The 14,754-nt window shown below is 42.3% G+C and overlaps 1 protein-coding gene across 1 annotated transcript in view; it reads right to left on the minus strand.

Moving 5' to 3' along the window:
- TENM2 (teneurin transmembrane protein 2) overlaps positions 1 to 14,754 on the minus strand; it is a 761,851-nt gene that overhangs the window by 90,547 nt on the left and 656,550 nt on the right. The window contains exons 14-16 of the mRNA XM_040239453.1: positions 10,889 to 11,008; positions 7,431 to 7,692; positions 6,387 to 6,654 (exon numbers count right to left, since the gene is read on the minus strand). Of these exons, the coding sequence (XP_040095387.1) occupies positions 6,387 to 6,654; positions 7,431 to 7,692; positions 10,889 to 11,008 (650 nt within the window). The remainder of the gene's footprint in view (positions 1 to 6,386; positions 6,655 to 7,430; positions 7,693 to 10,888; positions 11,009 to 14,754) is intronic.

Genomic DNA, 14,754 nt, shown 5'->3' on the forward strand with positions numbered 1-14,754 from the left:
TTAAGGCGGAGAAGGCAATGGCACCCCACTCCAGTACTCTTGCCTGGAAAATCCCACGGACAGAGGAGCCTGGTAGGCTGCAGTCCATGGGGTCGCTGGAAGTCGGACACAACTGAGCAACTTCACTTTCACTTTTCACTTTCGTGCATTGGAGAAGGAAATGGCAACCCACTCCAGTGTTCTTGCCTGGAGAATCCCAGGGACGGGGGAGCCTGGTGGGCTGCCGTCTCTGGGGTCGCACAGAGTTGGACACGACTGAAGCGACTTAGCAGCAGCAGCAGCATAGGCTTAAGGACCCATATAGACTGAGAATGAAGGGATGGAAAAATACATTTCAAGCTTTCAAGCAAGTGGTAAACCTCAGGGTAGCTATATTTATATCAGATGAAATAGATTTTAAACTAAAAATGTTCAAAAGAGACAAAGACGATCATTATACAATTGTAAAGCAGTCAATACATTGAGAAGATATAACAATTATAAATATTTATTCACCCAACATTGCAGCATCTAAACATATAAAGCACAACTAATGAAGCTAAAAGGAGAAATAATATAGTAAAATTATGGATTTAATATCTCATTCTCAAAAATGGATAGATCACCCAGACAGAAAATCATAAAGGGGAGAGCTGATTTGAATAACACTATAGGAATGATGCTGAAGCTGCAACTCCAATACTTTGGCCACCTCATGGGAAGAGTTGACTCGTTGGAAAAGACTCTGATGCTGGGAGGGATTAGGGGCAGGAGAAGAAGGGGACGACAGAGGATGAGATGGCTGGATGGCATCACCAACTCGATGGATGTGACTTTGAGTGAATTCTGGGAGATGGTGATGGACAGTGAGGCCTGGTGTGCTGTGATTCATGGGGTCGCAAAGAGTCGGACACAACTGAGTGACTGAACTGCACTGAACTGATAGACCAAATGGACCTATCACACACAGAACATTCTACCCAACAACACCAGAATACAGATTGTTCTCAAGGGTACAAGGAACATTTTAGGTCACATGTTAGGCCACAAAACAAGTCTTAGCAAATTCAGGAAGATTAAAATCATACCAGTTATCTTCTCTAACCACAGTGGCATGAACCTAGAAATCAATAACAAGAAAACTGGAAAATTAAAAAATACATGGAAATTAAAAAAATGCTCTCCTGAATAACCAACAGATCAAAGAAGAAATTAAAGGGGAAATAAAAAGAGACAGATTAAAACGGAAACACAGATACCAGAACTTCCAGGATGCATTAAAAGCAGTACTAAGAGGAAAGTTCACAGCAGTAAACACCTACATTAAGAAGGACCCCAAATAAACAACCTAATTCTATGTCTTAAGGAAGCAGAAAAAGAACAAACTGAATCCAAAGTTAGCAGAATAAAGGAACAAATAAAGACTAGGATATAAATGAATAAAATAGAAAGCAGAAAAACAATAGAAAAGATTAACCAAACAAAGAGTCAGTTCTTTGAAAAGATAAACAAAACAGAAATCTTTAATAACACTATGGAAAAAAGAGAAAGGACTCAAATCAACAAAATTAAAAATGAAGGACACATTATAATTTATACTACAGTAATACAAAGGGTCATAAGAAGCTCTTCTGAATAACTACACACCAATAAACTGAACAATCTGGAAGTAATGGAAAAATTCTTAAAGGTATAACTTATCAAGACTGCATCAGGAAGAAATAGACAATCTGAACAACCAATTACTAGTAAAGAGATTGAATCAGTAATCAAAAATCTCCCCATGAAGAGAGGCTTAGGACCAGATGGTCTCACTGGTGAATTTCTCTAAACACTTTATGAAGAATATACAGCAATCCTTTTCATATTGGAAACAGTCAGAGTGTCCAGTGATGGATGAATGAATAAAGAAATGGCAGTGTATACACACACATACACACACACACAAAATGTAGTATATGTGTACATACACAATATTACTGAGTCATAAAGAACTGGAAATCCTACTATTTGCAATAACATGGATGGAACTTGAAGGCATTATGCTAAGTGAAATAAGTGAGACAGAGAAAGACACTGTATGATCTCACTTAAATACGGAACCTAAAAACAAAATGAAACAAACTAATAGAAAAAGATCAGACTCGAGGTTCCCAGAGGCAGAGAGTGGGGAAAGGGGAAATTGGATGAAGGTGGTAAAAAGGTACAAATTTCCAGATATAAGATAAATAAGTACTAGAAAGAAAGCAAAAAAGTACTAGGAATATAATGTATAACATGATGACTGTTGTTAACACTGCAGTATGATAGACAGCAAAGTGGTTGAGAAAGCAAATCCTATGAGTTCTCATGATAAAAAGAAAAAATTTCCTCTTTTCTTCCCTTTTTTGCTGTATCTTTATGAGAAGATAAATGTTAGCTGAATCTACTGTGCTAATCATTTCACACTATAAGTAAATCAAATTATCATACTATATGTCTTACACAGTAACGTATGTCAATTATTTTTAAAACTGAGGAAAAAATCCAGAGATGAAAGGGAAAAACCATTGATTTAAATTTTTTAAGAGAACTCAGCTATTCCCTTCTTGGTATTTATCCAGAGAACACTAAGACATTAATTCCAAAAGATATATGCACCTCTATATTTATTGCAGTATTTACAACAGTTAAGATACAGAAACAACCTGAGTGCCCACTGGTGGATAAGTGAATAAATAACTTGTGGTACATATAGACAGTGGAAATACTACTTGGCCATATAAAGAATGAAATCCTGCCATCTGTGACAACACGGATGGACGTTGAAGGTATCACGCTAAGTGAAACAAATCAGAAAAAGACAACATTCTGAACAGTTTCACTCATATGTGGAATGTAAAATAAAACAAATGAACAAACAAAATAAAGCAAAAAAAAAAAAAAAAAAAGCAGAGATACTGAGATCAGACTAGTGGTTCCCAGAGGGGAAGGGAGTTGAGGATGGGTCAAATGGGTGAAACGGATCAATGGTATGGTGACAGGTGGTAAGAAGATTTGTGGTGGTGATCACTTTGTAGTGCGTACAGAAGGCAAGTAATAATGCTGTATATCTGAAGCATATATAACAAAAAGAAGAAATCAACCAGTTACAAAAGGTGGATCTTATGTGGATTCTGATTCAAGCAAATGAAGTACTTCTATTTTCAGATATTCATAAGGCAATTGAAATATTGAATGATGATTGGCTGTTTGATATAAAGAAATTCTTCTGTTTCCTTGTTGTAATGATGATGTTGTTATATTTTCAAAGTGCTTTTTAGAGATACATTCTGATATATTACAAGTGAAATGATATGATGTCTGGGACTTGCTTCAGAAAAATACAGGAGGCAGAGGAGTAGCTGAAGGTAAAGAAGAAACAAGAGTCAACAAGATGTGTTGATAATGGTAGAAACTGGAGTACATGGGGTGTGTTATAGTATTCAGTCTATTTTTTGACATCAGCTATCATTTTGATATTGGCTAAAGCCTGACATACTGTTGACAATAAACGCACTAGTTACTCCAATAACTTATTACTGTTTCGAAGAGGAGCAAGGAAAGGTAAGAAAGCCTTCTTCAGTGAACAATGCAAAGAAATAGAGGAAAACAACAGGATGGGAAAGACCCATTTCTCTTCAAGAAAATTAGAGATACCAAGGGAACATTTCATGCAAAGATGAGCACTATAAAGGACAGAAATGATATGGACCTAACAGAAGCAGAAGATATTAAAAAGAGGTGGCAAGAATACACAGAAGAACTGTACAAAAAGGATCTTCATAATCCAGATAACCATGATGGTGTGATCACTCACCTAGAGCCAGACATCCTGGAATGTGAAGTCAAGTGGGCCCTAGGAAGCATCACTACAAACAAAGCTAGTGGAGGTAACGGAATTCCAGTTGAGCTGTTTCAAATCCTAAAAGATGATGCTGTGAAAGTGCTGTACTCAATATGCCAACAAATTTGGAAAACTCAGCAGTGGCCACAGGACTGGAAAAGGTCAGTTTTCATTCCAATGCTAAAGAAAGGCAATGCCAAAGAATGCTCAACCTACTACGCAATTGCACTCAACTCACACACTAGCAAAGTAATGCTCAAAATTCTCCAAGCCAGGCTTCAACAGTACATGAACTGTGAACTTCCAGATGTTCAAGATGGATTTCAAAAAGGCAGAGGAACCAGAGATCAAATTGCCAGCATCTGCTGGATCACCAAGAGAGTTCCAGAAAAACATCTACTTCTGCTTTATTGACTACACCAAAGCCTTTGACTGTGTGGATCACAACAAACTGTGGAAAATTCTTCAAGAGATGGGAATACCAGACCTGCCTGACCTGCCTCCTGAGAAATATGTATGCAGGTCAGGAAGCAACAGTTAGAACTGGACATGGAACAACAGACTGGTTCCAAATCAGGAAAGGAGTACGTCAAGGCTGTATATTGTCACCCTGCTTATTTAACTTATATGCAGAGTACATCATGAGAAATTCTGGGCTGGAAAAAGCACAAGCTGGAATCAAGACTGCTGAGAGAAATATCAATAACCTCAGATACTCAGATGACACCACCCTTATGGCAGAAAGCGAAGAAGAACTAAAGAGCCTCTTGATGAGAGTGAAAGAGGAGAGTGAAAGAGGAGAGTGAAAAAGTTGGCTTAAAGCTCAACATTCAGAAAACTAAGATAATGGCATCCAGTCCCATCCACTTCATGGCAAATAGGTGGGGAAACAATGGAAACAGTGAGAGACTTAATTTTCTTGGGCTCCAAAAATCACTGCAGAAAGTGACTACAGCCATGAAATTAAAAGGCCCTTGCTCCTTGGAAGAAAAGCTATGACCAAGTTAGACAGCATATTAAAAAGCAGAGACATTACTTTGCCAGCAAAGTCCATCTAGTCAAGGCTATGGTTTTTCCAGTGGTCATGTATGGATGTGAGAGTTGGACTATAAAGAAAGCTGAGTGCCAAAGAATTGATGTTTTTGAACTGTGGGGTTGGAGAAGACTCTTGAGTCCCCTGGACTGCAAAGAGATCCAACCAGTTAATCTTAAAGGAAATCAGTCCTGAATATTCACTGGAAGGACTGATGCTGAAGTTGAAACTCCAGTACTTTGGCCACCTAATGTGAAGAACCAACTAATTTGAAAAAACTTTAATGGTGGGAAAGATTGAAGGTGGGAGGAGAAGGGGATGATAGAAGATGACACGGTTGGATGGCATTGCCTAGGTAATGTGTTTGAATAGGCTCCCAGAGTCGGTGATGGACAGGGAAGCCTGGCGTGCTGCAGTCCATGGGGTCACAAAGAGTCGGACACGACCGAGCGACTGAACTGAACCAAACCACTCACTGACGAAGCAGACCACAGGACCATATTCTGAGCATGTGTAACCTGCTAGGTGTGTGTCTTTAGGTAGCTTGCTTACCCTGCCCTCCTGTCCCATCTAGATAATGGGGATTATGAGAGTGCCTTCTTGACAGTGTTAGTGAGAGGTCACCCAAGACAAAAAAGATTTAGCACAAAGCTCTGCACAAAGGGAGTATCTGATAAACACTGGAGGGCAGTTACAGTGAACATTTTTGAGTTTGCCGGTTTCTTACTTTGGTAAACTTACTGCAGTTCTTGAAAACCACAAGCTTATTAGTGAAGCATATACAGGATTCTAGATTTTAATTAATTTCCAGACAGCTTTCTACAAGTAAGAACATATACTGGGTGGGTTGATATGAATCCACAGTTCACAGTTCTTCAAAGACTGATAACTGTAGGACCCTTCTCTCACAGTGGTGTTTCTTAAGTAGGAAGTCACATGATTCCTTCAGAGGCAAAGCCTGGAACAGAGCGTGTGGCCTTCAGACACCCTCTCACTCCATCCTCTGGTCCCCAAGGTGTGTCTGTGCCACTCTGGAACATGATCCAGCCCCCGCCCAGTTCTCTCCCCATCTCACAGCCTCTCTGCCCACCACATTCCAGCCACGCTGGCCTATTTTTGTCTTTCAAAAACAGCTCTTCTCTTTGTCACAGGGTTCCTTTACCTTCTAGTCCCTGTTTAAATGGCACCTGCTGAGGAACTTCCCATGAACACCCACTCATGGTTGTCCCTCCTTCCCAGTATACATCACTTATTTTCATAAATAAATAAATAAATAAATAAAATTTCAAGCAGTTTCACTGCTTGAAATTTCTTGCCAGTCTATGTTTATCATCTCGATACCCACTAGTATAGAAGGTCCATGGAAGATGACTCTTGTCTGTCTTATGGACCACTGCACTCTTAACTACTGGAACAGTGCTTGGCACATACTAGGAATTCAACAAATACTTGTCAATTTAATGCATGGCTAAATCCAAGAATCAATAAGGGGTTGAAACTGAAACATACCAACAGCATCAGAGAGTCCATAGACCCTTTGGCCGTAGGCATCTGTCTTATCCCAGATGAAGGTGTAGGCCAGGTTGGGAGAGGCCTGGAATGACTTCTGGAAGAGGTGCCCCTCTACAGCAACCATGAGATGAACCTTGATGAGGTTCAGGGGCACCGTGGATTGGGTCATGGTGATCTTCAGCAGTGACTTGTAGCCTGCGGTCCTGGAGCTCAGGTAGCGCAGCTTCACAGTGGACCCAGGGAGCTCAATTTCTTCATGAAGGACCTGGAGGAGAGGAAACACAGGTAGAAACAGCGCAGGAAACACACCCCAGAAGCTAGGCTGCTTGCAACCCACGGCTACCTGCCTGCTATCATCCTCACCAAAGCATCCCACCTTACAGGGGTGGGGTGTAAGAACCCCTTTCCGTGGCTGAGGAGAGAGAAAAAAACCAACAACCACAACTTTATCCTGCACGATGGAGCGCAGGGGCTGAGGTTATGATTTTTGGATTAATAATTATTCCTGGTCACTGTTGTGTTTCTTTTTAAAACCACACTGTTGGCAAAAGATGTAAATAAGAACAGCAGGCTTTATTGCTAGTTGCATGCAAGGAGGCCACAAGAGGCTGTAATTATATGAACCTGCAACTTCCACTGACAATTGGTATAAAGCAACAGGGAAGCAATAATGTAATATGCCCTCTGTCGTAACACCAATGTAGATCATTAAAGCGCCTCTTATCATGTATCTCTGTGACTAACAGGAATAAAAAGCAGTTTGCAGGTGGCGTGCACATATGTGTATCGTTTTTATTCTATTAAAAGCTCCAGTGACTGCCAAAGTCTTGAACAACTATCTGGAAACATCTGGAATGTCCAGGAGAGATTCAGTTTTCTCTCCAGCGACAATAAATTATACTGTGTCCTTACTTTTTGTCCCTCCCCCTTAATAGTAGTTTCTGGCTTACCCCAGGAGAGACAGATGGTGGGAGGAAATTGGCCAGTGGGTTTGGGTCAGGGCCGGATCGAGAGTTCCACCCCAGGACCTGGAGCTCCTACCTGGGTCTCGGGCACAATGGGATTCTGTCCCGGGGCGGCACTGAAGAAGGTGGACAACGGGGAGGAAATGATGATCGGATCCGGCCGGACAAACCCACTGAGGTCACAGCTGGGGATGGAGTTCTCCTCTGTCTTCATCACCAGAGTGTCCATGGCATAAAAGCTATTCCACGGCAGCCACACGGTGCGCTCCTGGCTCATGAACGGGGCCCGCTCAAAGTGCAGCGTCAAGGAGGCACCACCATTGGCGATCAGGTCGAACCTGGAGAGGGGCAAATGGGCTCATTGAGAGGGTCTGAAGGGGCAGAGCAGGCAGGAGGAGACAGCGGGCTTTGTCAGCAGATGGGCTGGGTGGGAGTCCAAACTCTACCACTTACTAGTTGTGTGACTGTGGGCAAGTTGCTGCAATTTCTTCATCTGTGAAATGGGAATAGTTACACCGACTTCACAGTGTGGCTGAGAGGATGAAATACCATCATGAATTCAGAGCAGACGTCAGCAGACTAGACCCGTGAGCTAAAGCCGGCCCACCACCTGTTTTGGTAAAAAGGTTTGTGGGAATCCCAGCCATGCCCATTAATTGACTTATTCTCTCCAGCCATTTCTGGGGTACAGTAGCAGAGCTGAGTAGTTGTAACAGGAACCATATGGCATCTCAGCCTAAAATAGATACAATCTGGCCCTTTACAGAAAATGCTCCCTCACCACTGGTATAAAGCATTTAGCATTGTGCTAGGCTAACAGGAGTCTTTACTACTTAGTGGAGTTACAATGATTTGATCCTAGGCTCAGGAAAGCTTTCTTTTCATCAACCTGTGCTGTTTCTGACTTCTTTTTTTGGTTTCATAGAACTTTAACTTTTTTTGAGACACCATTGACATATAACACTATATTAGTTTCAGGTCTACAACATAATAATTCAGTATTTGTATATGTTGTGAAATGTTCACCACCATAAATCCATTCATCACCACGCTCAGTTACAATTTCTTTTTTTTCCTGTGCTGAAAATTTTAAGATACGTCTTAGCAACTTTCAACTACACAATATGGTATCATTAATTACAGTTACCACATTGTACATACATCCCAGGACTTTATTATTAGAAGTCTGTACTGTTTAAAAATTTTTTATTTTATATTGGAGTATAGCTGATTAACAATGTTGTGACAGTTTCAGGTGAACAATGAAGGGAGTCAGCCGTACATATACACGCATCCAATCCACCCTAAATTTCCCTCCCATCTAGGCTGCCACATAACAGTAAGCAGAGTTCCTCGTGCTGTACAGTAGGTCTTTGTTGGTTAAGAAGTTTCGACTGTTTAACCTCCTTCAACCATTTTGCCTTGTTTCTGATATATTTTTCCAGCACACAAACTTATTTGGCATTTGCAATGAAACGGCTCATACTGTTTCTTATATTTTTGACAATTGTTCTTAAACTATATTCCTGCTTGTTCTTTCAGGCTAGATGGAAATCTACTAGTAGTGAAGTAAAATAAAAGTAGTTCTTCCCCAGTTAAAGGAAAAGAAAATCAATGGAGAGAAGTCACTCAATTTGACCTTTTACTCTTCCACCAGGATCTCAACTCCCTACGGGCAGTGGTGCTCTCTTCCACACACTGCAGAATCCCCAGCACCTAGCAGAGTTCCTAGAGTACAGTAAAAACCCAATGGAAAAAAAGGGGAGATATATGTATACGTATAACTGATTCACTTTGCTGTACCCCTGAAACTAACACAATATTGTAAATTAACTATACTCCAATAAAAATTTTAAAAAACTCAATGAAAATATACAGACTCTCTGACTTCATTCAATTTTGGTAACAGTTTTGGTGTTTCTCAATAGACATAAAATGAGTGAACAGGGAGCATATGAGTATTAAGGTAAATATGGTGGAAGAGTTTATTCTGTTAATTTGTTTACATTTTTATTTTCGGGCATGCACGCTGCTGGGGACAGTTTATTTATTTAGAGTGCAGGAGAGTGAAATGTTTTGAAGCTACGTTATTCCTCCTTGGGATGATAGAGTCGAACCACCCACGTCTGTGGCGCACAGCACTATACATACAACAGATTGTGGGATTCCTTGGAGCATTTCCAAACACATCCTGTGACTTCCAGGCTCTGCTACCTGGACAAGCCGAAGAATCACCAATCTGGGAGGTTGGATACATATCTGGAAGTGGATTTAGGTGATAATTAGTCTGGAAGCAGCTAGGAAGGATGGGGCAGTGTGAGGTGGGAGAGACAGCAGACCAAGGACTCAGAAACCTCCTCTGGTGTTATCACAGGACTACAATGCTGGCTTCTGAGAACGAACAAGTGCCTAGGTAGCCTTGTACGGTACACCTTCACGGTCCTAGTGCATTCAAATAATGAGATTTGGCTGCAGGAACATAAGATCTAAGACACCAGAAACCTGGCGAATATTAAGAATTTGATGTGAATCATCAGATGCCTTCTTTGAGTCTCAGAAATGGAAATAGGAGGATAGGGCTACTGTGGGCTGGTCATTTTTGAAACTACCCGCAAGGCTATTTTAGGACATTAGAAAAAAAAAAGACCAGATTCTTCACCAGAGAAAAAGACGAGAATCAGAGTACATGATTCGTTTATGATTTTCCAGACTCTAGTTTTATAGAAAAAGTGTTGCATCAGATTTACAGCCACAGCCTCCTCTTTCATTTGAAATAGAATACAGTAGTGTGTGTGGTGTGTGTGTGTCTTTGTGTGTTTTAAGGCAGGGTGGGTGCACGTTTTCCCCTTCCTATAGATGTCTTTTCTTCTTTTTATCTTTTTCTCTAAATTGCAATTCCATGCCCAACAGATTAAGGAAATGACAGTGCTTTCATCTTGGTGGGGGCTGCACGGGTGTGAGTTTCCAATCAGAAGATAATAGGGTAAGGTTGCCTCCTTCACACAGCAGGGTGAAGGCTAACTGTATTTAATTAGACTTCCCTGATTACAGCCCACCCCCTCAAAACAGAAGTGAACACACCACCGCTCCTAAAGTCACAGATGAACGCAGAAGGGGTTCACCACAGGACACTGTGGCCTGTGGATCTCTGTCACCCTGCATGGCCTTTGATTTAAAAGAAAATAGGAGTGAGGTTCCAAGGGCGACTTCCCTTTCCTTCTAGACTCTGCCACCCTGAACCTTATCCCCAACATATACCCCCCCCCACACACACAGAGTGAAAAGCATTTACATGCCATGGAAAAAGCATGGGTGTCAGCAGCCCTGGAGAGGTTGGCTACTCTAGGTATCTTCCATTTTTGAGATCATACCAAAAATATATATATCTGGGTGGGGGGATTCTCCCTCGAGATCTGGCCTGGTGGGGTCTCCCCCCAGTCTGCAAGGGGGAGGCATGTGGTTCCAAGCCCAGTGCACCATCTGTCTCTTTGCAGCCTCAATACTAAGTAAGCGGAGCCCCACAAAGCTACTTACGTGCCATCTTGGCGGGTGATGGTGTAGCCGTATTTTGGATACTTGACAAAAGACACGTTCACACCAATCAGGGGAGTCCCATCTGTAGTTACTACTTGGCCTCGGATGAGAGAAACCAAACTGAGAGAAAGAGAAACACAAGCTTTTGAGCCATACTCAGGAGAACAAGGGGACAGGCAGTGGGGATCGCCGTCAAGTTCCCCTTCTCTTCTGCCAAAGCTCCCCAGCCCCCATCCTCATCTGGTCCCTAAGGCAAGGAGAAGACTTTCAAATGTGAACTGCTGGCTTCACACGATCGTAGGGAGCTGTGGGCAAGAGGGGTGCCTCCGTGCTGGCTTTCCCTGAGGAGCAGTTTGGGGTGAGGTCCATGGGCAGTGTCCTCAGTCATTCTACTGGGCAATGGGGTCCCCTGGGCACAGTCCCTCTGCCCTTGGCCTCACTCCGCTTCTTGACATCACTTGGCTTTTGCTTGGCCGGAGCTCCAGGCTGCCCCACATCACTCATGTTTGTGCCTTAGCCTGGCACAGAGAGTATTATCCTCGGGTGAGAGCTTCCCCATCTGCCTACTCATTTCCTTTTTTTGGCTTTGGAGGAAGGCAATGTTACTTCTTCTCTCCAGGCTGGGATGACAGAGGGAGTGGGGAATGGGGAGGAAGGGAAGCACACAGAGGTTTTTAACAAGGCCAGGGCATATACATACATTGTTTTTTTTGTTTGTTTGTTTTTTGTTTCGTTTTTTTTTTTTTTTAGTTTCCCTTTAAAAATAAAATTTCTCACAATCCATGATAGCCTGAGGAAAAGAGAATATGAGAGATATTTTCTCCAGCAGAACTATCTTGGATTCTGTATTCCATGTAACTATATATTTTTCTTACATCAAATTCCTGCTACCCTGATTTGGGGCAGGGGAGCGGGGAAATGGCTGAAATCCCTCTCAACTTTTGGCCTCTGTGGCAGAAACCTCTCCTCTATCCAGATCATAGTAACTAGAATGTTCCCAAGATGCCAGCATTCAACCAGCTCCTTCGGGGAAATCCCATAAAGCAAAGGACATGCTACAATAGTCTACTCAAAATCCATGGAGAGAGAACGCACATGTCTCCCTTTGCCTGAATTCTCCTGAGTTCATAGAGAAATGGGCGAATGAGAAGTTCCACTTCTGCACTGAGGCTCCTGCCTACCAGGCAGGTCCGCAGCTGTATCGTTGACCCTCAAGCCACTGGGCCATTTGGCAAAGGCAGAGAGGTTCTCAGGCATCCAGATTCCTGGACACGCTCCCAATTTCTGGACTAGGTAATAAAGCTGACCTGTTCTGTGCCAGAATCTTGTCCAAGTCTGCTCAATTTTTGGAAAGCACTGACTTCTGCAATCCCAAGTGACCAGAAAACTGGAGGGATGTTCTCTCCAAGCACCTCCCTTTCTATTAGCAATCCCCCCAAGCTGTTCCACTCCGACCCTTTGATGATCTCAGGAGGGTTTAGACTGTTCCACTGACAGCTCTAATTGTCTGCGACTGGCTGCCTAACAAATGAATTCCATTTTTAGCTGGTTCTAACCACAGTGCTAGAGTCTTTTGAAAGTGGAAAACTAATTTATGAAAATAATTCTTTTGTTAAATTCCCTTTCCTTATCTTAGCTCAGACTAAGATTTCTTTCAGGCCTTCCTAGACACTATTTTAAAATCAATGATGTGTGTTGATGACCACAAGGTATAAGCTGCTTGTGACGAGAAAACAAAATTGGGACTGTATCCCACGGTGGAGGTATTTCCCCCCTCCTTTTTAATACAACTGTTATTTATTTAAATCACTCCTGCAGCACAAGACTTTGCAGTGTGCCATAGGAATAAAGGAAGCTGGGCTGCCTATGATTTCTACCCTCTATTTTTCTAATTCTTCATTGCCGCTGGCTTCCTACATTTCTAGGCAGTCAATTTGCAGCAAAGATTCAGCTAAGACATGCTATCAGTTCATTTCTATTTATGATTATTGATGTGTAACAATTATCACATTATCTAGATAGTGAGATCTGCTCTATAAATTACAGTGGTGGAGTCAAGGCATTTTAGTTATTTTTGTATGCCATTATCTAGGGGAAACGCCTTCTTAGAAGTCTTGAATTAAGTTCTTTTTTACTCCGAGCTTTGTCCTTCATTATTTGTCAGAGGATAATGCACTGAAATTCACATGCTTAGTGAACTTCAACCTATGTCTTGGAGTAACATTTTGCATTTCTGAATTATGGATCCAAGCTGACATGCTGGAGTGTGGGCTCATTTGGGTGGTGCTATTGATTGCTGCCTTCAAAGCTTCAGAGAAGCTTTCTCTAAAGTAAGTTTCTTTTGCCCAGATCTCTGGGGCTGATATAGTCTACCTAAAATACTGGAGTCCCTGCCTGCTCCCCGACTTCTTGGCTCTAACTCAGGATGCCTTCTGGGAGTGGTAACTACTGGTGAGGAGGATAAGACTGACTTTTAAGGCATAAGTGAAGAAAGAGTATGAAAAGAATACGAGGAAATTAAAGGATTTAGGGGAGAAATAAAATGTTAATAGGAAGCTGATTGAAACAGAGTATGAGCCTTTGAAAGATGCATTTATAGTATAATCAAATGGTAGGCAAACCTGGACTTCCCAGGTGGCGCTAGTGGTAAAGAAACTGTCTGCCAATGCAGGGGCTGTAACAGAGGTTGAATTTGGTCTGTGGGTGGGAAAGATCCCCTGGAAGCAATCCACTCCAGTATTCCTGCCTGGGAAATCCCATGGACAGAGGAGCCTGGAGGGCTACAGTCTACAAGGTTGCAAAGAGTCAGACACAACTTAGCACGCACACACATGCAAACCTCACTGAAATGCTTATGGACTGATGCAAGGGCCTGTCATCCTGGCAATGGGAATCATGTCCATAATTAAAAAGAAACATACCAACACAGTCTCTACCCCAGAACTAGGAATTAATAAGCAGAGAAAATATTTTTTTGGTTCCAAGATATGTGGTTTATTTTATTTTTTTGAGGGTTACTCGTATTAAAATAATATTACTGTGTGTAGTATAATCTACACTTACTAAGTTAATTTTACCAATCAAGAAAATAAAGTTTATGAGGTTAAATCACTTGCCTAATGTGACATAGCCAGAAGATGTCAGGGTTGAAACAGGCGAGGGCTGAGATTATTTTTTTTCTCTTCTATTTTATTTTTAGTGAAACCAGAACAGAGAGAGGCTAAAGTTGCTGGCCCAAGGTGACCTTGTTAAGAACCCTCATAGTCAGGGAGCTGCCACGAATGGGGGCTGCATAGCTTCCCAGGGAGTTCTAAGGGGCTGCAGAGTTCATTGGCTGTACCATTACCCACGACCTCCCCACTCCCATCCTACCCAGGCTCTCCCAGGGAGGACCAGAGTCTGAGTTGTGACGTGGTGATGTCTCCTCCCCAAAGTCTAATGAGGGGGGCTCCAAGACAATCTCTTGTAGACTCGGGGGCTCTTCTAAAATGTAAAGTTCGCTATTTCCTTCTCTAGTTGGAAGCCTGCTTAAACAGCATATTTCCTGAATTGCTTCAGGGTCTGCCCAGACCTAAGTGAGGGGGAAGAAAACTAAGAGAAAGATGGCATGGTGAGGGCTGTCAGAGGGATAAGGAGATGGGGACAAGTTTCTAGAGGTTCCCAGTTCTCATTTCTCCATGAGAAGGAGCACAAATATGGGGCGGGGCATCCCCAAGAAGGTCACACCCACCGTCGTCACATCTGCTGACATCACTGTTATCTGGATCCAGACCGACCCAGAGTGAGAGCAGAGATGTGCAGGCAGGCTGAAGAGGACAAGACTGCCACCTCTCCTTGCCTTCCTTCCACCCTCAGCATCAAAAACA

The sequence above is a fragment of the Oryx dammah genome, unplaced genomic scaffold, assembly GCF_014754425.2.
Source record: "Oryx dammah isolate SB20612 unplaced genomic scaffold, SCBI_Odam_1.1 HiC_scaffold_5, whole genome shotgun sequence".
NCBI lineage: Eukaryota > Metazoa > Chordata > Mammalia > Artiodactyla > Bovidae > Oryx > Oryx dammah.